Source organism: Myxocyprinus asiaticus, chromosome 11 (assembly GCF_019703515.2).
Source record: "Myxocyprinus asiaticus isolate MX2 ecotype Aquarium Trade chromosome 11, UBuf_Myxa_2, whole genome shotgun sequence".
In the NCBI taxonomy this organism is placed as follows: domain Eukaryota; kingdom Metazoa; phylum Chordata; class Actinopteri; order Cypriniformes; family Catostomidae; genus Myxocyprinus; species Myxocyprinus asiaticus.
The window spans coordinates 4,467,780-4,494,538 of record NC_059354.1 but is presented as its reverse complement, the minus strand read 5'-3'; the positions used below and the strand labels follow the sequence as shown (position 1 = coordinate 4,494,538).

The following is a 26,759-nucleotide window of genomic DNA, read 5'->3' as shown; positions in this document are numbered from 1 at the left end:
CGAAGGGCGGAGTGGAAAATTCCACTAGGGCAGAAGCGGGCATGAACACTGACTTTGGGATGGATGAGGCTAGCAACACTGGCTCTGGGACAGATGAGGCTTGCAACGCTGGCTCTGGGATGGACGAGGCTTCAAGAACAGGCTCGTTGGCCATGGCAGGCATGGGCATTGGCTCGTTGGCTGTGGCAGGCATGGGTGTTGGCTCGTTGGCCTTGGCAGGCGTGGGCATTGGCTCGTTGGCCGTGGCAGGAGTGGGCGTTGGCTCATTGGCCATGGCAGGCGTGGCCGTTGATAACCATGAGGAATGGCCTTCATGGCCAAACACACCGACATCAGTGGGGGATCATCCACCTTGGAAGACAGTGCTGAAAACAACGAGGTAAGCTCCATGGTTGTTGGAGCAGGTGGTGGCAGAGAATTGGCAGGGTAATAGCACTGGGTTCATCCTTACATGAACGGAAAAAACTCTCCAGAGTGATGTTGATATATTCCCTCCATGTGAGTTCTTCCATCTCTGGTAAGTCTACATTGCGGTGGTAATTAATATCTATTTTTTGGATCGGTTTGAAGTGTGAATCACCATAGTTCAATCGGCTCGCAATACCCCAAAAGCAAACACAGTAATCCACAAGAGGAAGGTCGGCCCGAGACAAATTCAGCTGCTTAGATCCATTTTGGGTCAGTCTTTCTGTAATAAGGCAGGCGAGGATTAAAGATCTAAATGCAGCTTTTAATCAAGCAATAAGGTATACAAAGTAACTTAGAATATAAAGAAACAAACACAGGGAACAAGGCACAGAACATCACGGAACACATGCAAAGACTGACAAAGAAACCAGGGGAAACAAGGGCTTAAATACACAAGGGAAAACAAGGGAACAAGGAACACCTGGGGAAAAATCAGGGTAAACCAATCATAAAATGAAACTACAAAGGACTACAAAACTAACACAGGAAACAGGAATGGGGAACTAAGCAACAAGAATTTCAACATAAAAGTCTAGGCACAAACAGGGAATATGTGACAAATCTTTGTCCCATATGCACTTGCAAACTGTAGTCTGGCTTTTTTATGGCAGTTTTGGAGCAGCGGCTTCTTCCTTGCTGAGCAGCCTTTCAGGTTATGGCGATTTACTCGTAAAGATAATACTCGTTTTACTGTGGATATAGATACTTGTCTACCTGTTCCCTCCAGCATCTTCACAAGGTCCTTTACCGTTGTTCTGGGATTGATTTGCACTTTTCGCACCAAACTACGTTCATCTTTAGGAGACAGAATGCGTCTCCTTCATGAGCGGTATGATGGCTGCGTGGTCCATTGGTTTATACTTGCATATTATTGTTTGTACAGATGAACATGGTACCTTCAGGTGTTTGGAAATTGCTCCCAAGGATGAACCAGACTTGTGGAGGTCCAAAAATTTTTTCTGATGTCTTGGCTGATTTATTTTGATTTTCCCATGTTGTCAAGCAAAGAGGCACTGAGTTTGAAGGTTGGCCTTAAAATACATCCAGAGGTACACCTCCAATTCAGTACACCTCCTATCAGAAGCTAATTGGCTAATTGTCTAAAGGCTTGACATAATTTTCTGGAATTTTCCAAGCTGCTTAAAATCACAGTTAACGTAGTGTATGTAAACTTCTGACCCACTGGAATTGTGATGTAGTCAATTAAAAGTGAATCAATCTGTCTGTAAACAATTGTTTGAAAAATTACTCGTGTCATGCACAAAATAGATGTCCTAAACGACTTGCCAAAACTATAGTTTGCTAATATGAAATCTGTGAAGTGTTTAAAAAATTAGTTTTAATGACTTCAACCTAAGTGTATATAAACTTCTGACTTCAACTGTAGATCACATGACTTGCTAAAGCTAACTGAAACAGTAAAAAATTCTAATGAAAATCAGGAGACAACATTTGCTTCAACTGGCTAATATCATTTTGCCCTTTCAGACATGACTTTCACACATGAGGGTAACAAGACGTTTACTGAAAGATTGGTCAACTTTGAGAAAATGGTGAGTTTTCTGAGATTCTCTCTCACTATTTCTAAAACTGTTTAAATGAGACTTGCAAAAATGTTTATTTTTTCTGTTTTCCAGAGAATGATTGCTAATACAGTCAGAATTGTGAGATACTGCAGAAGCCAGCCTTTCAGTAAGTCAGTTAATAAGTAAAAATGACTTACTTTCATCCATTGAACACAAAAGGAGAAATTTTAAAGTGTGTGTGTGTGTGTGTGTGTGTGTGTTTTCTCTATGCATTTATTATTAAATAAATTATATATCCCCTAACTGGGACTTTTTAGCTTCAAAAAGTACCCCTTAAGTGTCATTTAAGATACTTTATTGGTGCTTTTGCATCCTTTGTTTATTCCAAGTTTTCTGCAGTCATACAGTTGCTTTGTGTGAGAAAAAATCTAAGTTGTAATGAACAAATAGCAATAATAATTGTGAAACCATTAAATATTTAGGGTGAATATGGGTAGGGTGGGACTGTTAAGCTTGATCCCCATTACAGTATATTGGTTCAGTATATATTTCCTTAAATGGCTAAAAATCATTACTAAACTAATCTTTGGGAAGTAAAAAATAAACTTTGGCAGATGCTATTTGCACCCTGGTGCAAATAATAGTTTATGCTATTCACACCCCAGTGCAAATAGTGGCAGATATTATTTGCACCCATATTTAAATACTAACGTACAGTATATGCGTATCACTACAGTGTGTTTATTGTGTTTATTTAGAGTTCCACAGACACTACATTAACCTCTACCCCTACCCCTAAACCTAACCTTAACCTTCCCTTAGAAAAAAATAACCTTGGTTTTACAACAGTAACCAGTTTCACCATGGTATTATGTTGTAAATGTACAGTAACCACAAAATTAACCCTGGTTACTATATTACCACCATATTACTGTAGTAACATCATGGTTAACTGCATCAAAACTATGGTTTCTGCCAAAAAACATGGTTACTACAATATTAATAATACAGTGTGGCAATCTACACACAAGCGATGCTGAGCCTCGGGAACGAATGTGATCGACAGACCCTGCCTCCAGATCAAACCCTTCTCTGCACTCCCTGACATTCACCATGACCAAATCACTGTGATTAAATCAACATTTATATTATTTTTAGTAGTATTAAAGGAAATATGGAAACAGGAAAATCGGATGGGGAAAAAGAGTGGGACAATATGCAGATTTGAAACCCAGTTGAAAGGACAACAGTACACAATCACACACCATCTTTACACCCCACGCCACGGCAGCAACATATATTAGTTAGTTTGTCATATATTTCTGTGGTTCCACAAGACTATTAGGGTGCAAATAGCTGAACTGTGTAGTAGATGCTATTTACTCTGGGGTGCAAATAGACTCTCCAATAAACTTTTTGGGTATACAAGATATTGTTACATCGGGATGTGCGACAGAGCTTATTATAAAACCACTAGTGGGAAAATCATTGGTTAAAAATTACATAGAAATTTAAGAGTAAATCTTGTAAAGGTTATAAAAAAAGTACTGTAGAGTTTTGTAGATTTGTAGAAAAGATGGTAGAAACAATTTGTGGGTATTTTCTATAGATTTGTATAGATAATTTTCCATCTATATAATATAATCTCTTTACGAATATGGTAAAGTGGGACAGCATATTTAAAGAAGAGTTATGAGTTTATTGTTAACTTACATATCAATAATAATGAAAAAATGGCAGTGCAGTGCATAATGCAGTGTATTTACATCAGTGCCGGTCCTACCTTCTTCATCACTGGCAAACGATTAAATACAGCTGCAGGTTTTTTTTTCCAATGAGTTGGCAAATTAAATATTCACTACATTCAGCGTTGTTTTTGTTCTCTGTCTTTTAAATCATCCTGTTACTGTTTTACTGTGTGACAAAGAGCTTCCAGTGATTCAGCCCGCACATAAGACAAATTCATTGAGACAAACTGACTCATAAGACTGATTAATTCACGCATCGGGCATCACTTTGATTCTCGAGCCCCGCACTCGTGAGTCTATGGCCATGTTCACAATGGCATACTATCCTTTCTTTCTACTATGCCATACACAGGTATAACAGAAACAGTAAGAGAAGTAGGGTAGTAAGGCATTTAGTACACGGTCAATATGTTCCATGGAGGGCGGCACAACACGATATCGGAACGCACTGGGCGCAATTTGTTCAACACAGATTGGACTCGGTAGATTGGCGCCCCTGAAGCGACGCCGCCCTAGTCACTCTCCTATGTCGCCTAATGGGTTGACTGGCCCTGATTTACATACAATGAAAGGAAAATGAATTTTCAGTTTGTTCTCTTGATATGTCTTTATGTGGCATAAATATGAAATAGAAATTAATGTAGCCTATTTTCCCTTTTTTTATGATTTGTTTTAGTTGAGCATCTGCGCCTTAGTGTTGTGGATGTGCATGCTCTCTGAAGTTTTATATGAATCTTTCAGCCTATACACTGTTGTGAGCAAAATTATAGAATTTTAATATTTTAACTGTTCACTGTGTGTTTTAGAAGGAAATTTTTTCCTGTGTATACAAAATGCTTTATATATATATATAAAAGACTTTAAAAATGGTTAATCTTAATGGGTATTTTAAGGAGAATTAACAACTTGAATTTGTTAAGCTGATTTAACAATTGGATATTTTAATCTTTGTGAAAATTGTAAGCCTTGGTTGCAAGCAAAATAATTACTTAAAATAAACTATATACAAGTACAAGCCCCAGTCTGTCTTGTTTAAGAACAGGGCAAAAAACTTTACCAGTATTGCCTGAAAAAAATCTGCCATTTGTTCAAAAGAGGGTCTTCAGTGGTGCTTTTTCCCAGTATTTGATATTTCTTAAATTATGCTTTTGACTATTGGGCCTCATGTGCTCAGATAGGAGAAAAAGTCAGGCCTACACACTGTCATAAATCCTGACTGAGGCCTGTAGGAACATTCAAAGCCAAACAGCACCAAAATCAAACAAAGGGAGTTCAAACAGACTACAGATCCCATCAAACCTTGCTCACTTTACACCTAGGTGTGAAATTCTGAAGGATCGAACTCTCAACTCCTATTGGAGGAAACGCACGACAGAGCCCATCCCTCAACCATGATGTCATTGAGAGTATAAATCCCCAGAGATTCCTCCTATGCCTTGCTTCCAGCGGCAGTATTCTCCGTGTCTAGTTGCAGCCCTGCTGCTCCCAGGTACTTTGGCCATACAATCTCCATCTCGCTGGACAAGCCGAGATTCTCCATGTTCCACCGATCAAACTAACGGATCCGAAGGAGACCACTGAGCAATCCGTGTCTCACCCTTTTGCCTGATTTGTAAGATTTCTCCTCTCCTTCTTCAACCAAGTCGACTTCGCTGATATCTCCGCCAACCCACGGAAAATCAGCCGCCGTACCGCCCTCCGACAGAGCGAGGAAACGGCCTCCAGTCATCATCCGAGCTTCGAGAAACCAAGTCAGAGTCAAACGACGGACAAACGCACATTCTTCCCGCATCCTCTCAAGTAAGAAGTTTATGTCTGGGCAGAGACAGATTATTGTAGCGTGTTATTCTTGTGTATCAAGGTTATTGCTTGTGCAGTTTACGATTCTATGCCCTAACCATACCCCTAAACCTAACCCTCACAAAAAACTTTCTGCATTTTCAAAAAAACATTTAGTATGTTTTTTTAAGCGATTTGAATTATGGGGACACTAGAAATGTCCTCATAAACCACATTTATAGCATAATACCGTTGTAATTACCAGTTTGTAACCTAAAAAAAAAAGCCCTCGTAAACCACTTAAACTTGCCCACACACACACACCCTTTCACACACACACATCTCTACCCTCCTCTCATGTATTATAGGCTTATCTGTTACCATATCTAATCATGTTACTGTTTAGTTTGTAGTTGGAAGTCGGAAGTTTATCATCTGCATTGTATTGATTATTAATTGATATTACCGCATCAATAAACTTTGTTATACTTTAAAGAGAAGTGTTTTGGTATTGTTCTGCATGCACCTGTGCCAAGGGCTGGCAGGGGATGTCAGTGCTCGGATTCAAGCCTTCATTGTTTTCCTTTTGAATGTCGATGTTCTCCGGAAGTCGATTTTCCTAAGAGAACAATCTAATATTGAGACTGCTATACTGTCTGGTTATTAGTCCCTGATTTCAGGGTGGTGCCCTGGCAATATGAATCCTTATTAATATTCTATTGATTTTGATAATTGATAGTTATCTTTGATGATTGTTAATTTGAAGGATTAATAAGCTAATGTTTATTCTAATCAATGTCCTATTGATTTTAATAATTCATAATTATCTTTGATAATTGTTGATTTGAAGGATTAATAAGCTAATGTTGATTCTAATCCATGTTCTGTTGATTTTAATCATTCATAATTATCTTTGATTATTAATTATTGCTAATATCCAAACCCACTCCTGAATGAAGCCCCAACTTGATGAAGGTATACTGTAAGGCAGTGGTTCCCAACCCTGTTCCTGGAGGCCCCCCAGCACTGCACATTTTGTGTATATCCCTTTTCTGACACACCCAATTCAGGTCTTGGAGTCTACACTAACAAGCGGAAGAGTTGTTTCAGGTGTGCTTGATTAGGTAGATATCCAAAATGTGTAGTGTTGGGAAGCCTCCAGGAATAGGGTTGGGAACCACTGCTGTAAGGTAAGCTTTCTAAAGGTATAATGTCAGGTTACATGGCATTTGAATCTTAATATAAAGTGCCAGGAGAAGTACAATTTCCAAAATTGTCCCACTTTGCCACTATTCACCCTCTACAATTTATAGGATAAAAACAGCTAATCACTAAACTGATTCAGCTGATTCTCAATAAATATCTCTCTTTTTTGTCATTACAGATCAAGAAGCACCTCAGGTGACCAGTAAGAACCATCAGGATGTGCGGAGTTATGTGCGTCACATAAGTGTGATTGACAACCAGCGCACCCTTTCACAGCTCTCTCATCGGCTGGAGCCGCGCCGGACCTGAGCCGCATTCACATCACTAACTGAACTACACGATTAGTGCTGCTTTACCTCTGCCATTCAATAAGTTATAGCTTCCTCCCCTGCTGCGTTTTCACACTACAGACAGACATGCTTCAGCACAAGGTCTTTCCATCGTTTTGGACTGATCGATTGAAGGTGTTGCTTTATTTCACAAGCCGATCATTCTGTAGGATGTTCAGACCTGTTTGTGACATTTGTTATATTACTATGCCACGGTTAAGATGTTGCCCCAAATTTTATATTTAAACAGTTTTTAGCTTTAAACCCTTAAAAGGTGTTTTTGTTAAATCATACAGTAAGTCATACAGTTTCGGAACAATATGAGGGTGAGTAAATGATGACAGAATTTTCATTTTGGTCGAACTATTCTTTGCAGAAGGACTTTCTGAGCATGTAGAGTTTATGTTGATATGAGATCAGTCATCACAAAGCATTTTGTTTTTAAATGAAATTTTTATTATTTTTTGTAATCTTGTTCTGTGGAAGTTTTGAACTGGATATAAATTATTTATATCATAAGCATGAATTAAATAAATATTGCTAAATATTGACATGAGGACATATGAGCACATTTCAAAAGCCTCTTGGTGGCTTGTCTGCTAAGTTTATACCTCTGTGTGTATTGTGTAAATAAACCTGTCAAAAGATGCATATTTACTGACATCGTCAGTCTTTTTTTATCCTTTAATAAGTAGGGCCTAGGTTCCACTCAAGTATCAAATGCTTAAAGAATGCACATACTGCCCATAGTATATTATTATATTATATTACATTATATTTGTTACATAATTATAAATATACTTTATATTTTTAAGAATTCTATTTTTAATTATTTAAAGATTTAAAGATTCAGTTTTAATTAATACAATTTTAATTAGTGGCATTTTATAATAATATTAAAAATAATAGTGATAATAACACAATAATTATTGATTTGTTAATCAAAAACAATCATTTTAAATGTTCATAAGTTAAAAAAAATAAAATTGTATAACTTAATATAATTAAATATATAACTAATATATATATATATATATATATATATATATATATATATATATATATATATATATATATATATATATATAGTTATATTTCTATATATGTATATAACTTAACGATTTGTTTAATGTAATCCACAATTATAATGCCATATAATAATAATAATAATAATAATAATAATAATAATAATAAAATAATAATAATAATAATAACAACAACAATTGTTTATACAAAAACTATAATAATAGTAATAATTATTATTCCTAAGTTATAGCAATATAACATTCAAACTTAATACAACTATATAATGTAATATGTAATATATAGTTAATATAATTAAGCTATATATGTATATATAAATTAAGTTATGTTTTATTTACTTTGTGTAACTTAATATGACTTTTTTGAATGAAGCTTAATCATGTGCATTAATTATATATTATATTATATTATATTACGTTATAGTATTACATTTGTTGTTACGAACATAATTATAAATACTATATATTTAAAAATGATTATTAATTGTTATGAGATTTAAATATTTTATTTAAATTAATACATTATAACGCCATTTATTATTATTATTATTATTATTATTATTATTATTATTATTATTACTTTGTTGTTTTTGTTATGCAAAAGCAATAATAATATTTGTTATCATTCGTTATTGTTGACATGCTGCTAGTTATAACAATATAGCTTTATAACTTAATATAACTTTATATATAACTTAATGTATGATTTAATTAGTTATACATTATATTTGGTCTGAAGCTTAACCCTGTGCAATGCATGAATCTTCACTTTTTTAAAATCAGTGCATTCGGGTGTCTGTCGCAACACGTTGAAAGCTGTGTGCGCCAGGCGACGCTGTTTCTCTCTGCGGGCTGTGTGTGTATGTGTGTTTACAGCTCTGATCAGGAAGAACTTGTTGAGCAACACGTGAATTGAGCATACACCAGAAAACATACGACACTGAGTCACAAGCTCACCGCAAGATCTTCATGATTGCTGTCCTTTTGTCCCGTGAAAACTGACAGCGGAACACAGGTGAGCGGGTATGTGTGCTGTTGTAATAATAACACTCTTACTGTATCCATGATGACAGTGTTATTATAGTGTCACTGCTTGTGTATCTGTGGATCTGATGGGATCTGCCTGGACCTGTTCCCGGTAATCTCATGTTAAAAACAGAGAAAGTTTGGATTACGTACTGCGGAAATTTGTCACTTATTATAGAATTGTTGTAGCATTGCATTTTTAAAGCTTTAAATTCTGACAAATGAAAGCACGTGTGGTTTAAACAGCCAGGGCTATATTTACACGTTATATGCTCGCTGTAGTATAGCAAACGGATTATATATTACACTTTACATAATTGTCATCGTTTACATGACGTCCTGTTTTAACTTGGTCTGTCTGATTTGGTCCTGTCTAACTTATTATGTGATACATCCTGTATAACATGTCCATACCGGTACCACAGTGCACAGTGATGGTATTACATGGTAATACTACCGTGATACTTCGACATATATACTGGTACTGTGTCATTACTGTTATGTTCCATTGTGTTTACATGATAATGCATAGAACACCATGGCAATACAATGGTACATGTCCAGAATACCTTTTTTTTTTTTTTTTTTTTTTTTTTACCATTGTATTATTGCTAAAACATGAGAAATCTCTAGAGCTTTCACTTCGTGTAAAGTGTAGGCTATCTTTGATGACGATAGTCCTAATTATGTGTACATATGTTGTACTTATGTTATGTACAGTATAACCAAGCAAATAGGGCACCAGAAATAAAGTTAAATTGATCTGTTTTAATAATTTCATGTAAATTTGGTTTTAGCTGATGAGTTGTTTTTGTCATAAAGAGCTAAATCTCATCCTGTTGTCTACAGCATGCTGCGTTATGTAGGGGACGTGTGAATACACATGCCTTTACTCTCACATGAATGAGAAAAATCCCTGTTATTCTGCTGGATTTGCTTTCTGTTCCAGTGTAGAGGACATGTGTTGAGATATGAATGGAGAAAAGCTGCTGTCATCTTATTGGTTTAAGAATTAAAGGAGAAAATACTTTTAAAAGCTCAAGAACACAGTGGCCAAAGTCACACTTTTATATGAATGTATATATATATCATGTATATACAGTATCATTGCATTGGATCACAAACTATCCAAGCAAGTGTAATTTATTTTAAAGAAAGCACACTTTTCAACCAAAACAAGCTATGCAAAGCACAAATCGTCCTGGAACGTGCTTGAGCTGCATCTCTCTGTGAAAATGGAGCAAAAATCTGCTGAGCGCCACAGCTGCCCAGCATAGTCCTGTGCCATTTGCAGCAATTTCCTCTAATGCAGACTGTCTCTCCCCTGTATATGTTTTAACCAGACTGATCTCACAGTGAAATCAGAACAGAACGGTAGGTTGACTTTTCTTTAGCTAAAATCGGTCTGTGCTTACCGAAATGTGAAACACTGCCCGCAGTGGCCAAAGCGGTAAGTGTTGTTGGGCATATGGGCACGTGTGAGCCATTTTCTAGGTGAAATTAAATCATTGGTAATTAGAGTACAGTTACTTTCAAAAAGTATTTTGATTACTGGAGAAATTACTTTGCATTTTATTGTCATTTGTTTCATTTAATATTTAGTCCTTTCAGATGGAAAACATTTATACATATAAATGATGCGATCCAAAGTGCATTTGAACAGCGGTGAAACACTTTCTTATGATGTGTTACATTCATATGAGCAGACAGAGAAGTAAGTTTGAAGTAAGTTTGGAGCAGAAGAAATAGAAATAAACCTTGTGTAAACTGTCAGCTTTACACTAAGCTAAAATGCTATTTCTAGCCATTTTACATGCACATGTTACCAGACACGATCATATTTTTTATCAAGAAAATTCACTTTGGATCATAATTTCTTTTTTCTAGTAAGACCTTTGATACCAGGGCAAAAATCGTATTCTTGATAATATTTTTTTTTTATTGTTTTCTTGTAAAAACATCTAAAAATCCTTAAAACAAGATCAATTTGTTTTATCTTGTTTTAGAAACAACACTGCATAAGATATTTAGGTTTTTCAGAGAATGTATTTTTAATATGTGTATTTTGTCTTACTGTACTGGCAGAGTTTTTATAGTCAAAACAAGTGAAAAAATCTACCAGTGCTGAAGAACTAATCCAAAGTATTTAGAATACTCAAACCAGCCCGTATGGCATCAACCACCATCCATGCGATTATCTATTCTGAGATGCGGGTTGGTGATGTTTTGGCTGCACGAGGGGTCCTAAACAATATTAGGCAGGTGGTTTTAATGTTGTGGCTGATCGGTGTGTGTGTATATATATATATACAAATGTATAACATATAATAATAATTTAAATATTGAAAGATAAATCATGAAGATATGTAGTAATAGACCACTCAGAAACTTAGGGAACAATAGATCAGTAAGGGTTTTTCAGTAGTCATCAGTGTCTAGAGAGCAGGTGTCTGATGGAGATATAATAGCGATATAAATACAATACAATTGCAGATCATCTGAAATTGGCTAAATGCTGGTCTATTTGTCAGCCTGGGCTGGGTTTCCCAAAAGCATTGCAACTTGCGCTTTTAAGATAATCTGTAACATTGCACATTGTTTTACAATGGAGTTACACCTGTTTCCCAAACCAGCACGTAGATCTCTCATTATTAAGTAGAACTGAAGTTCTTTGTCACGGGAGCTATAATTAAAGCTAAAATGTTTGCCAATATAGCCTATAGTTTTTGCACTTTTGTCTGGAAACTTTACAGATGCATACAGAACAGGATTAAAATGATGGGCATCAGCACTGTATTGAACCTCTCCATAGGCCTACACTATATCTCGATCTAGAGAGAGACACTTGGTGCATTCGTAGATCATCTGGTCATAGAGCAGTCAATGATTTGTGCAGTGAAGTGTGCTGTGAGCTGATCACAGATCAGTCTGAGTATGTGTGTGTGTGTGTGTGTGTGTGTGTATAGTTGTCATACAATCAGAGGTTTGAGGAATTCCCTGTCATTGAACAGTGATATCATTCACATCTACACAAATTGAGCCAAACATCACATTCACACTAGTCTGTGACACTTCAGTGAACCTTATTAGTGTCAGTGAGTCCATTCTGTGTGACAGCTAGCGGTGTGTGTGTGTGTGTGTTGATTGCATTAGAAATGATCTCTCATTGGCTTATCAAATCACAGCATCTCTCCTCTGAGGAGCCTCATCCCTCATTCCCCTCTCATCCTATTCTCTTCGTTCTTCAGGACAGAAGTGTGTTTGAAAGTGCCAGTATGTCATGGCATCTCTGGGCGCATCCTTTGTGCAAATAAAATTTGATGACATCCTCTTCTACGAGAACTGTGGCGGCGGGAGTTTCGGGAGCGTGTATCGCGCCTGTTGGATCTCCCAGGACAAAGAGGTGGCGGTGAAAAAGCTTCTGAAGATTGAGAAAGAGGTGGGAGACGGCCATACACATGCTTTAATTGTCAGTGTGATCATTTTAATTGCTTCTCTGTGTGTCGACTCAGATTGCGCCCCCTCCATCTAAACTCACACAGTGTCTTTTGTGAAGTGAAATTCAGAGACTGTCTTTATGAGAAAATTGTCACACAATTAAGTCATATTAGTTGCATCTGAGGGCAGTGTTTTTCTTTGGGGTGAAGTGTATTTACTTTTAAGTGTTCTTTACATTGTGATTTTAGTGCATAATAGATTTGGCCACATTTGGGTTTGTACTGTTTGAATTGGTTTAATAAGCTATCTTTAAATATAAAAGTTGGATGGAGAGGGGTTAACTGATTAAAATTTTGTATAGTCATGCAAAAGTATCATCAGCAATTCCATATACTTCACTTCACATTATAGGAACTCGTCCTTGTTCTTATTTTCATTCCACTATGTTTTAGGAAGTATGCACATTTCTTAATTAGCCTTATCATAAATACTTTTTGATAATTGCTTTGTTTTGGTCTTTCTGTTTTGCCTATATTTTCAGGCAGAGATTTTGAGTGTTCTCAGCCATCGAAATGTTATCCAGTTTTATGGAGCGATTCTGGAAGCACCCAACTATGGAATTGTTACAGGTCAGTACAACATGTATCTCTCTCTAGCTTTTCACTCATCTCTGAATCGCAATCATTTATTAATTCTGTCACTGGCTCATTGACGTCAGAAGAGATCTTTCCTATTACTCGTATCACTCTGCGATCTCTACAAGTAAGATGAGAAAATTATTTCAACTCAAATCAATATTTCATCTCCATGTATTGATTTATTTGGCAAGTAGTCTTGTAATAAGCAGGATAATGCAATAAAAACCAACAGAACTCCAATGTGAACTGGAGCTGGAATTCAGCTGTTTTGGAGACTCTGTGGTCTCTTTTTTTGCTCGCATAAATGACAGAATTTCAACCTAAATCAATATTTCATGTCCATGTAGATATTTGTTTGGTAAGTGGCTGTGTAATAAGTAGGATAACATATAGGGATGGGACAATATATGAAATATCGTGAACCTAAATAAATGATGAACCATATTGAGGCAAAATGTGATTTTTCAAAAAAATTTAAATAGTTTTTCGTCCATGTGATCATAAATCAAATAACCCATCAAACATCTAAATCTCTCTGTGGCTTTTTCTGCTCTATTTACAAGGTCCTTTAAAGTGCTCAAATTTAAGCCTATAATGCTGTGCATATTTAATACATGATTTTAGATAGCCTCTACATCATCAACATAATCAAAACTTTGGTATACAGTGTATTAGGGTTGCGCGGTTAACTGGTACTAATGAAGTATCACGAAACCAAAAAAATTTTACTGGTACGATATCATCTTGTTGCTAATTTCGGTAGCATATAACACTGAGCTGCAACTGACAATTATTTTGGTAATCGATTAATCAAACGATTATTAGACTCTTCGGCGATTATTGCAACGATTAATCATTAGCTCTTAACCGACTATTCAGCTTGTGCCCCGACTTAAAAGGTTGTATTAAACGTGCTTACTAACAATAAAGAGGACAAAATCATCTTTTAAAAATACCTCTAAATGACATTCACTGAATTAAAGGGAAAAAATGCTTTTTATTATGTTTAATTCAGTAAAAATGTCACTACAAAAAAATCCTATTGTTATCGAGTGTTTTTGTCTTGTTTTCCATTTAAAATTGTCTAAAAATCCTTAAAAAAAGATACATTTACTTGAGAAGAAAAACATATAAGATATTTAGACTTGCTTTAAGAGAATGTATCTTATAAGTTTATTTTGTATATGTGTATCTTTTCACTTGGTTATACTTCTGCGAGTGCAGAAAAGACAAAATATACTTATATTCAAGATCTATTCTCTAAAAGCAAGTCTAAACATCTTATATGCTGCTTCTCAGTTGAATGCATCTTTTTTAAAGGATTTTTAGATATTTTAAAATATTTGTATTTTTAATATTATATTCAACATTCTCAGATAACAATTGTTTCTTCTGCAGTATAGCTGCTAAAGTAAATGTACATTGTTTTGAATGAGTTTTAGATATTTATATTGGAAAACAAGCCAAAACAAAAACAAATCAAAATTGTATTTTGTTGCAGTGTATAATGGGGCGAAGACTACCCTCTCTGACCTTTCTGCTCACTTCAATCCATCTTTATCTCACTAAAAGCAAACTCTCTCTCATCCTTGCCGATGAAGTAACATGAGTGATTCAAATCAAAGACATACAAAACATCTACTAATGAAACCATCTGTTACCTCAGTGTAATATTTACCATCAGAAGTTTATCTAGGATGTTTAAAGTTTTCCACACTCCATGTGGTGACACTTTTATGGAATATTCCTCCCCTTTAATGAACTATTTAGAAAAAGCTTTTCACCATTTAAATTAGTTCATCTTCTGTTGTTATTCTTTGACATGTCTGGGATGAGCTATCTTCAGTTTGTTAATTCTCACAAAATGAAATTAGATGAATGAGATTTTAGAAAATAGTCATGATGATCAGCATAACCATAGCACACAGAAAGTTGGGATAAAGGTATCTTCTATTTCTAAGTTTTCTATTAAAGAAATGTTCATGTTAAAATAACAGTTTTAATGAGCTACAGGGATTTAATAATGATCCTTCACTACATGTATGTACATGTCGAACTCTGCCTTGCTGTTAGATTAAAACATTCTCTGTAATGATTTTCCTCACATTTTATATAAACTCTCTGCTCTGCTGTGAGTGAAAGTGACTCAGCACAGGAAGTTGTAGTAATTGTAAATGTGTTGTGTAAAGTGTGTTTGCTCTGCCGCACTGAGAGACAGTATTTATAAAAAGTAAATGTAATTAAGAGCAGGTATAGGAGAGAGATGATTATGACCAGGTTATTAATTTCCCCTGTATGTGTATCTCTGTTTGAACCTGATAACCTGATCATTATATGATGTGTACTCACTGTGGCCTGAAATAAAGCTAAACAAAACTATATTAAGCATTATTAGGCACTTTTCTTGAATAGGGTAAAGTGGGGTCTGAAACTTAAAATAATAAAAAATCTATTTTATAAAAAAGGTCAGTTAAAGGAGGTGCTTAACCTTCAGAAAATGTCAGAAAGATCATCTAAATATATTAAGAGCTGTTTTATTTTCTGTTTATGTATATGAAGTTTGCCATTTTTGTAACCCTACCAAAATGTAAATATTTTGAAATTCAATTTAAAATCCTGATTTGTGTGATTTTGTAATTTTTTTGGAAAAATATTTTCAAAAAGGTTAACAATAAATTGACAAAATTGATCAAATTAAAAACTTAACCTACATCAGAATGGGTAACAGGGTTGCAAGTAACAGTTTTTCATATTAAGCATAAACTAAGTTATCACTCATTAGAGGCTAATTAGTTTTGGGAACAAATGTTGGTTTTTAGTTATTGATAAACTATAAATTAAACCAAAATATATGCACTACCGGTCAAAAGTTATGAAACACTTACTCTTTCTTTATTATATTTTTTTTTCACATTTTAGAATAATAGTAAAGTCATTAAAACTATGGAATAACATAAATGGAACTATGGGAATTATGTTGAGACTAAACAAAATCCAAAATAAATCAAAACTGTGTTATATTTTAGCATCTTCAAAGTAGTCACCCTTTGCCTAGAATTTGCAGACATGTACTCTGGACATTTTCTCAACCAGCTTCTTGAGGTATCACCCTGGGATGCTTTTTAAACAGTACTGAAGGAGTTCCCATCTATGTTGGGCACTTATTGGCTGCTTTTCTTTATTATTTGGTCATCAATTTCAAAAACTTTTTTTTTTTATAAAATTTTAGTTTTGTAATGAAATAAATGAATAGGGTTGCACAATTATATTTTTGTCTACAAAACTAATTTCAAACATTTAAGAATACGCCTTCAGATCAAAAGAATTTTAAGATCATGAGAAACATTTCAGTCAAAACTTTTGACCGGTAGTGTGTATATGTATATGTATATTTATTTATTTATTTATTTTTTTTACTTTTTCTTTCAAATAATTGTCCAAATGATGTTAGTAGTTTGATAAATAAAGTGTTATTAGTTCATAGCCGTTAATAGTTCCAAATAAAGATAACATTTCTAACAGCTATTCTAGCTAACATTTTAGTTCTAATAATTAATAAAATAAATAAATAAACACCAAAGTGTACTACATTTTATCATGAAATGCTTTTAGAAGTAAATATGTCCTACAATGTGACATTGTATACTCATCTAAAGCTAGAAATATTTCAAACAGCATTTTGCTCATTTTTTTATTACAGTATTTCACTACATCTTTTATGTCCTCATATTAATTTAGAGACTACATGGAATATTTGTGCTTTCAAAAATGTTTTTTTTTTTTTTATTTTTTTTTTTATGATTAAAAACAGTAAAAAAAAAAAAAAAAAACTGGTGACCAGTAACATCTCCTAAAATATAGTTTTATAGTATACTTTTTAGGCATCCATATACATTTTACCAAAAAAATTAACTTTTCTTTTTGTCAGTCATTTGCCATGTGTCAACACATACAGTATCAGTAGGGTCATGTGGTGCACATGTAAATATGAAATAATTATGATTTAAGGTGTGTCTTGAAACATGAACAAAGTCCAGAGCTTTCAGAGTGCTCGTATGTTTGTTTCATTGCAGATAATTCAATCTTAGCTGTTTCAGAGTATTAAATTATGCTGTTTTGGCTGTGACCTGTGTGAGCCATTAATGAGTGTTTATGTGTGTGTGTGTAGAGTTTTTATATGTATGTGTAGGTGTTACACAATGTGTGGACTTTCCACTTTCTGAATTTTAAACTAGATTTTCCAGTGTACTGACTGCTTTTCATGGGCACTGACAGCACAATGTTCATTTCAGTCAGCAAATAGTGCTGAGTTTTGTGAATAAGGCGCAATCTATAATAAGCTTAATTTACATACAAATGAGGCTTGTTTGCACATAAAAGAATAACAATAATAAAGCAATATCACACAAGCAAGCATGCTCTATGGCCCCGCATTAGCATGTGCTGATTTAGGGCCAAACAACATGACTGTGAGTGTGATACTGCTTTTATACCACAGTTCAATGAACAAGTAAATAAAAAATAAAAAATGAGGAGAAACTAAGGACTGTCATAAAAAAATGCATTTGTGCATGGAACTACTTTCTTACACCACGGATCAGGATCTGCTTTTGCTCTTTGAAAAGATGTGCACAAGCCTCCGTTATTAAATCAAAAATGACAAATTGGGCTGTTTATAACAAGTCATTGGAGAAACAAGGATGTGTGTGAGTTTGAGAGAGAGAGAGAGAGAGAGAGAGAGAGAGTGTGAGAGCAACAGCGATTGAGCATGTGTGATTACCTGCATCTGTGCGACTCCCAAGCAGTGATGAACAGTAAATCTATAACTGTTTAACTCTATTCCTCAGCTGTAGTGTAGTGTTAGTCAGCTTGCTGATGATAGTGGAATTCTGGTCAAATACATCCTATTTTCTCTGTGTAAAAATAGCCATTCGAGCGATATCCAATAATATCAAGCATATATGTGATTACTCAGTCAGTTGTATCTCTCAGCTCTGATATGCCTTAATGCTGAAGCTGTTTCCCGATGTGTTTACATGCTCATCAGATTCGAAGACCGGAACTTAATACTGTATAACTTAATTTAAATACTAGGGATGTCCCATTTTTTTGAGAACGAGTACTAGTACCAATACTTCATTTTTGGTACTCGCCGATACCGAGTCCGATACCTGTTTTTTTTTCTAAATTCCATATCAACAGTTTATTTCAATTTTATCATCAAAATGGTGTTTAAATAAATGAATTCATTAAAACTTTAATCAAATGAAAATATAACAATTAATTTTCAATATAATATTGTATTATATTTTGTCAAATAAAGTGCTGCATAACAGAGCATCACAGATTTGAGATACTGCTTAAGTATAATACAATTACTACTAATTTATTATTATTATTAGTAGTAGTAGTAGTATTACAGTGAATATTACATAAATTTACAATTGCAATATATTTCTGTCATACTTTTTTCCTATAAATTTACCTTTAATTTTGATGGAGCTTTTATTTTGAAGTGTTTCTGTGTTGTTTTTAATTTGTTTGCTGAGAACCACGTGCAGCTGTTTAGTGAACACACCCTGATATGTCAAACTACTGCTTTTATGAGATTTTCTTGATTTGTTTGTATTTAAATGTTCATTATTATCCTGTGTTTGTGTCTTATGGTAGAGTACGCCAGTTGTGGATCTCTGTTTGACTATCTGTCCAGTGCCGAGAGTGAGGACATCAGCATGAAACAGATCATGACCTGGGCCGTGGACATTGCTAAAGGTATTACACGCTCATATTCAAACACCATATCAAAATAAATACATATCATATTTACTGATCTAAATGAATTAAAAAAGCACAGTAATCTATGCAAATATACAAACAATGAAAAGTGAATTTTTGTTGAACATCCTGGCCTTTCTTTTCTATATAATGAAAGTATATTTGGACTGGGGCTATTAAGCTACAAAAGTATCAAGCATAATTGTGGTCCATACGACTCTTCAGAATATAAAAGCATAAAACAGACAGAAAATTGTGAGGAACAGACCGAAGTCAATATTTATTGTACTTTCAGTGTTATAAAAGTGTTTTTTTAAGTGTAATCAGTATTTTAACTAGATCCATTAATGCAGTGTTTTGCTTTCCATAGGCATGCATTATCTGCACGCTGACGCCCCTGTCAAAGTTATCCACAGAGACCTCAAATCCCGCAATGGTTTGTTACTCAGACAATTCGTGTATTTAATCTTGTTTCAAATAGTGTTTCATAGAATAAAGCTTTTTATATGGTTTTTAGTTCAGTTTAGATACAAACACAGTAGAAGTCCAGTTACAGTGGGCACGTCATGAATGCTGTTTTTTTAAGACCTGATCTCATTTTCATGTGTTTATTTCCAGTTGTCTTGACAGCAGATAAAGTTCTCAAGGTATTTGACTCTATATGTTCTCACAAACACACACAATGAAGATTATATTCATTTTGTTCGCTCAGCATGATAATGACGATTATTCTGACTCTCCATTCCTTCAGATCTGTGATTTTGGGGCATCTAAGTTTCATTCTCACACCACCCACATGTCTCTGGTTGGCACATTTCCCTGGATGGCCCCTGAAGTCATCCAGAGCCTTCCTGTGTCTGAGACCTGTGACACATACTCGTATGGAGTGGTGAGTGTGTATATCTGTATATGTGTGTGTTGGACTGCAGTACATACATACAGTGCATCCGGAAAGTATTATTATTTTCCTCAAGATTCTACAAACAATACCCCATAATGACAACGTGAAAGAAGTTTGTTTGAAATCTATGCAAATTTATTAAAAAATATAAAAATAAAAAAATAAAAAAAAATCACATGTACACAAGTATTCACAGCCTTTGCTCAATACTTTCTTGAAGCACCTCATTACATTACAGCCTCAAGTCTTTTTGAGTATGATGCTACAAGCTTGGTACACCTATTTTTGGGCAGTTTCTCCCATTCTTCTTTGCAGGACCTCTCAAGCTCCATCAGGTTGGATGGGGAGCGTCGGTGCACAGCCATTTTCAGATCTCTCCAGAGATGTTCAATCGGGTTCAAGTCTGGGCTCTGGCTGGGCCACTCAAGGACATTCACAGAGTTGTCCCGGAGCCACTCCTTTGTTATGTTGGCTGTGTGCTTAGGGTCGTTGTCCTGTTGGAAGATGAACCTTCACCCCAGTCTGAGGTCCAGAGCGCTCTGGAGCAGGTTTTCATCAAGGATGTCTCTGTACATTGCTGCATTCATCTTTCCCTCGATCCTGACTAGTCTCCCAGTTCCTGCCGCTGAAAAACATCTCCACAGCATGATGCTGCCACCACCATGCTTCGCTGTAGGGATGGTATTGGCCAGGTGATGAGCAGTGCTTGGTTTCCTCCAGACATGATGCTTGCCATTCAGGCCAAAGAGTTCAATCTTTGTTTCTCATGGTCTGAGAGTCCTTCAGGTGCCTTTTGGCAAACTCCAGGCGGGCTGTCTTGTGCCTTTTACTGAGGAGTGGCTTCCATCTGGCCACTCTACCATGCAGGCCTGATTGGTGGACTGCTACAGAGATGGTTGTTCTTCTGGAAGGTTCTCCTCTCTCCACAGAGAAATGCTGGAGCTCTGTCAGAGTGACCATCGGGTTCTTGGTCACCCCCCTGACTAAGGCCCTTCTCCCCCGATCGCTCAGTTTGGCCAGGCGGCCAGCTCTAGGAAGAGTCCTGGTGGTTCCAAACTTCTTCCATTTACGGATGATGGAGGCCACTGTGCTCACTGGGACCTTCAATGCTGCAGACATTTTTCTGTACCCTTCCCCAGATCTGTGGCTCGATACAATCCTGTCTCGGAGGTCTACAGACAATTCCTTGGACTTCATGGCTTGGTTTGTGCTCTGACATGCACTGTTAACTGTGGGACCTTATATAGACAGGTGTATGCCTTTCCAAATCATGTCCAATCAACTGAATTTACCACAGGTGGACTCCAATCAAGTTGTAGAAACATCTCAAGGATGATCAGTGGAAACAGGATGCACCTGAGCTCAATTTTGAGTGTCATGGCAAAGGCTGTGAATACTTATGTACATGTGATTTTTTTCATTTTTTATTTTTTATAAATTTGCAAAGATTTCAAACAAACTTCTTTCACGTTGTCATTATGGGGTATTGTTTGTAGAATTTTGAGGAAAATAATGAATTGAATCCATTTTGGAATAAGGCTGTAACATAACAAAATATGGAAAAAGTGAAGCGCTGTGAATACTTTCCGGATGCACTGTATGTATGTACTGTATTTGAGAGCAGCGTTTAGGGATGAGAACCAAAATATAAAAAGAGAACATAGAACAACAGAACACACAGTGGGGAATTCACAAAGAATAAATTGAGCCGGTAGAAGCGCTGGTTATTTGCATGTGCAACTGCATTGGTTTAGCACCCGATTAACTTTAGGAATAATTCAGATCAGCTGGTCATTAGTTTCATCAGGTCCAACTCGAAGTGAACCACAAATTGTGTTTTGTGCATAAGGCCCATGAGACTAATTCGTGAGAGTAATTACTGGATGGTTGTTCATATGACAGTGAGTATTTAAAGATAAACATTATGAATTTTATTGTAATTAGTGGTATAAAAATAAACGAGTAACACTTTACAAAAAGGTTGTGTTCGTTAACACTAAATTAACTTGAAACAACAATGAACAATACTTTTAAAGCACATTAATTTTGGTTAAGTTTAATTTCCACATATACTCATATATTTTTTACATTTTAAGTTGAACATATTAACATTAGTCAATGCATTTTGAAATAACATTAACTGAACTATTTTATTTTCATAAGTTAACATTAATAAAGATTAATATATGCTGTAACATTGTTCAATGAAATGTATTATATGTAAGGGATAATATACAGTCAGCCGGTTGTTATCGTAAAATAAACTCGACAGGGTGATCAGGAACCGGCACTATTGGCCAATCAGAATTGATTATTCCAGAGTAATCCCATGTAATACGCAATGTTAACAAATAGAACCTTACTGTAAGTGTTACAAATGAATGAATTAAATATCTTAATGAAGAAGTCCATTTAAACACAATGTTCAAGAATCTGTTCTCATCTGCGGTAACAGGCTGCTGAGGGCAGTGAATGCAATGAGAAGTATTTTTTCCAAATATTTATTCCAAAAAAGCACCAAAAGAATTAATAGTGGAATTGTTAAGGAACCGGAATTATTTAGAGGAATCGGAACTGGAATCGTTAAATTTCTTACGATTCCCATCCGAAGTCCAGAAAAAATCCAGAAAACGTGAAATTTCACTGTTCTCAATACCAATTTCAACACCACAGCAAGCTAATATGCTAATGAGCATAGGCCTTTCAAGTTTAAAACGTTAAAGGGATAGTTCTCCCAAAAATGAAAATCATCTCATTATTTACTCAACCTCATGATATCTCAGGTGTGTATGACTTTCTTCAGCAGAACACATTTGAAGAAAAATAGAAAATATCTCAGCTCAGTCGGTCCTTAAAATGCAAGTGGACGGTGATCCGACTTTTGAAGCTCCAAAAATCACAGACAGTCAGCATAAACCTCATCCATACGACTCCAGCGGTTAAATTAATGTCTTCCAAAGCGACATGATCACTTTTGATGCAAAAATATCAGTATTTAAGTATTTTTTAACTATAAATCATTGCTTCCAGTCAGCAGCATTATGCATGTGTGACGTAATCGCGAGAACGTTGAGTTCTCGTGTGACGTATTTGCGCTGGCGTGTTATGTACGTAATCTTACGTTCTCCTTTCGGTTGAGACATCCAGGATTAGCACACAAACACACCAAACAGATTTAAATACAGATCTAAACCAAAATCAACGAAGCTTCTGTACAGCGTTCCTCCTACTCACTTGTAAACAGTGCTGCTCTTCCAGATGTGTCGCACGTGCATCTGTTCCCACATGAATATGTCAACGCGATTATGTCACACATTATGTCACACGCTGCTGACCGGAAGTGATTATTTATAGTTAAAAAATACTTAAATATTGATCTTTTTTCGCACCAAAAGCAATCGTATAGCTTTAGAAGACATTAATTGAATCGCTTGAGTTGTATGGATAAAGTTTATGCTGACTGTCTGTGATTTTTGGAGCGTCAAATGAGAAATCTCAATTCACTTGCATTTTAAGGAACTACTGAGCTGAGATATTTTACTATTTTTCTTCAAATGTGTTCTGGTGAAGAAAGAAAGATATACACACCTGAGATATCATGAGGATGAGTAAATAATGAAAGAATTTTAATTTTTATACTTTTAATATTAATATAAATGTTAACTTATTCAATGAAAACAATGGCATATATCCTTCACGTACTTTGCGTTAAATATTACCAGTATTTATTCAAGTAAACTTTCAGTAATAAAGAAAAATAAATAAATTAAGAGTGAGTCATTTTATTTTTCTTGTCAATGTTGTTGTTTAATATTGTTGTTTAATTAATTTAATGATATAATAGTCAGTGGCAGATCTGTTAGGCTGAATTTACACTGCAGTCCTAAAGTACAGATGCAATATTTTGACACAAATCCAAAATGTCCCCGCCTGTTTACATTCACTTAAGAAAAAATACTTTTTTTTGGCCTTTTTACTCAATGAGTACTCAATACGACTCATACTGTAGAAAGACAAGAATCTTTACTTTTATATTTTATTGATAGACATACAATTCTCTTGAAGCAGCTCTAGACCGGTGATGCTGAGGTGGAGGAGGGTTTCAGAGAGAAAACTCTTGTAGCATGCTGCAGTGAAACTGGCTTTCCTGCAAAGAACTGAACAGTTTAAATGTTAGACAAAGAGAGAGTACGCAAGTTGATTGGCCAACAGATAACATGTTAATGGACCTGTCATCTTGTGCCATGTAGAGTTTCATGACTGAATTTAAAGTCATTTCTTTTGACATCCTTAGTGAGGACTTTCAAACTGTGTGACTGAGCTGTAAGGGAATCCCCTGACACACACACATCCTTAAATCTTTTTTTTAGATGTTGTTTCATCCTGTCAGTCATTCCTCATTCAGCCTCTCCTGCTTTTGCATGTGTCTACATTACTGTTAGTTCCTCGTCATATGGTGGTGGTGTTCTTTCAGGTCCTGTGGGAAATGCTGACACGTGAAATTCCCTTCAAAGGTCTGGAGGGGCTGCAGGTGGCCTGGCTGGTGGTGGAGAAGAACGAGGTAACGGAACGATCTGATTGGCTCCCAGCAGAGAGCATGACACTGATTTATTGTTTACAGTAGTTTGGTGTGTTTGATATGTGTTATTTATTTTTTGCAGAGGTTGACTATTCCAAGTAGCTGTCCGGCCAGTTTCGCCTGTCTGATGAGAAGCTGCTGGGTCACAGAGCCGAAAGTAAGCACACACACATGCACATGTTTACTAAGCTACCTACATAGACGTTGGTTGTTTTGATATAAAGCTTATTGAAATTACTACAGAAAAACCTCTGATAATAATAACTTAGATATTGTTTTTGGTCACTTCTGGGGACAAATTTGTCCTCAAAGTATAGCTAAGTAAACACACACACAATACTCCTACTTCCACACAATCTTATCCAATGGTTAATAACACAACACTTTTGCAGTACTAGTTATTACAGTATATCCTTATTCTATGAGATCAGCATTAGCAAATATCTGAATTGTTATGGCTTTGATTTTGCATAGCAACCACGTAATAAACTTGGGATAATTTCATACACTGCAAAGCATTAGCAAACTGTAGCAAGACTCTAGTGCAGTAATTATGCAGTGTTCAAGTAGATTGGTATTTACTCTGTTAAAAGTGAACACTATTAATGCATGAATAATAGATAAGACACGCTGTTTGGTCAGGACAGTAATAACAGCTGTCTTTATTAATATATGACTGTCTCTCTTCCTGTTTGACATTTTTAATCAACCCAATCAGAGTTCATTGAATTCCTGCTTCATGTCAGGGCTTGTCTTTTCCTCTCATTTTCACTCTGTCAGGTCACACTTCTCTCCCAAATGCTCGCACTCATTCCAGTAAGCTTCATAAATTCATGTTTGTTGGCACTGAGATGCGCTTGTCACTCACAGAGCGCTGGGAATGCCAGAAATGAATATTGTAATGCTCAAAAAACATCACTCAGAACGCAAGTTCAGTCGATCTACTGTACATCAGGCTGCTTTTTAAACAGTGTTTTACAAATTCACATTTTTCTTTCTTGTGCTGATGTATAAACATTTATTTTTTAACAACCGTATAGGTGGCCTCCAAGCTAACAGACCAATAAGGGCTAAAATATGTGTCAGGTTATACGCTAGCTTTTCCATTCATCTCAATAGCAGTTGTTCGGCTGGTGCATTCAGCCCTGGATTTACGTTATCTGGATGCTTGCGATTTATATCTTGCAAAACAAATTGTTTTGGCAGAATACATGGTTACATTTGAACAGGTGTCAATGGATAAGGATGTGGTTTACCCACATAATGGTGTAGTGACAGCATCTACAAGCAGGGGGTTAGCTGGCTATGCTAACCAGCCAAACCCTCCCTGTAACAGACAGTCAGTACGTTATATTGGAGCTACAGTGGGTTTTTGCATTGTCGAGCTACGTCTTCATTTGTTTTGTCCATGATCCAATGCGTTATCGAATATTTAAAGGAAGGATGACAAAATGTTTTTAATGCATCTGTCAACGCGTATAGGGTTGTTAACTTTCTAGCAGCCAAATATGAGACAGGAGTACCAGGGAGAACCAAAGTTCTCTTTTAATACATGCTCATCTCATTTTGCCCAAAGAACAAAACCACAATCCACGGTGAAAGAATTTTTTTTTCCATATATAATGGAAATCAAGCCATTTCTTAATTGTTTTTTAAAGCTCAACAAAGCACGCTTTGCATTTAGTATATGACTAATAATGTGTTGCATTTAACTAAAAATGCAACTGTCTTAGTAGAGAAAACACATTGTTTTTTTTTTGTTTTTTTTAATTTTTGTTTTTTTGTTTTTTTAAGTATAAAATGCTTAACGTCAAAATAGTGTATTTCCTTGAATTCATTGTTTTGGCAGTAAATAGTGTTTATCGCAAGTGAAATGTAAAAAAAATAATAATAATAATTTGAGAACACGGCTCATGTGTTTATGTTAACGCATAAATGGCGTTTATATGTTTTTGAAGAATACGCATGCACGTATATGCTCGAGTGTCGGGAACACCAAAGTCTGTTGTAGAGGGAAACCCTACTATTGAAGCGCAATTACAAAGTGCATGCTGCTTTCCTGTCTTCAGCAGCTTCCGGGCATTAAACAGCTTTTTGGTGTACATGTAAATGAGCTATTATAATTTAATATTTGCGGAAGTTATTACTCCACCCCCTGTGTAACATCATTAACGACAGCTTTGTGTTGTTGAACCAATGTGGTTTGAACGATGGATTTGCGACATCGTTACTTCAAGAAACCAGGGTCCCCGAAAAGGGGGGACAACTAGACCGTTTGTCCCAGGCCCAGGCTTTCCCGTTCA

General features: G+C 35.6%; 2 protein-coding genes across 7 annotated transcripts in view; both read left to right on the top strand.

Moving 5' to 3' along the window:
• The window catches only part of rapgef4a (Rap guanine nucleotide exchange factor 4a), a 117,220-nt gene extending 109,519 nt beyond the window's left edge, over positions 1-7,701 (top strand). For all 3 annotated transcript variants that reach the window (XM_051710838.1, XM_051710840.1, XM_051710839.1), the window contains 3 exons: positions 1,957-2,021; positions 2,106-2,160; positions 6,906-7,701. In XM_051710838.1, coding sequence (XP_051566798.1) covers positions 1,957-2,021; positions 2,106-2,160; positions 6,906-7,036 — 251 coding nt within the window. In that variant the 3' untranslated portion in view covers positions 7,037-7,701. The remainder of the gene's footprint in view (positions 1-1,956; positions 2,022-2,105; positions 2,161-6,905) is intronic.
• A 1,274-nt stretch (positions 7,702-8,975) lies between these two features.
• LOC127448344 (mitogen-activated protein kinase kinase kinase 20-like) overlaps positions 8,976-26,759 on the top strand; it is a 57,759-nt gene continuing 39,975 nt past the window's right edge. For all 4 annotated transcript variants that reach the window (XR_007898505.1, XM_051710791.1, XM_051710792.1 and 1 more), the window contains exons 1-9: positions 8,976-9,114; positions 12,374-12,564; positions 13,105-13,192; positions 18,872-18,973; positions 19,347-19,412; positions 19,595-19,623; positions 19,728-19,865; positions 24,352-24,438; positions 24,539-24,613. Coding sequence is in view for 3 of the 4 variants with exons in the window: in XM_051710791.1 (XP_051566751.1) it covers positions 12,406-12,564; positions 13,105-13,192; positions 18,872-18,973; positions 19,347-19,412; positions 19,595-19,623; positions 19,728-19,865; positions 24,352-24,438; positions 24,539-24,613 (744 nt within the window). In the remaining variant the exon portion in view is untranslated. The remainder of the gene's footprint in view (positions 9,115-12,373; positions 12,565-13,104; positions 13,193-18,871; positions 18,974-19,346; positions 19,413-19,594; positions 19,624-19,727; positions 19,866-24,351; positions 24,439-24,538; positions 24,614-26,759) is intronic.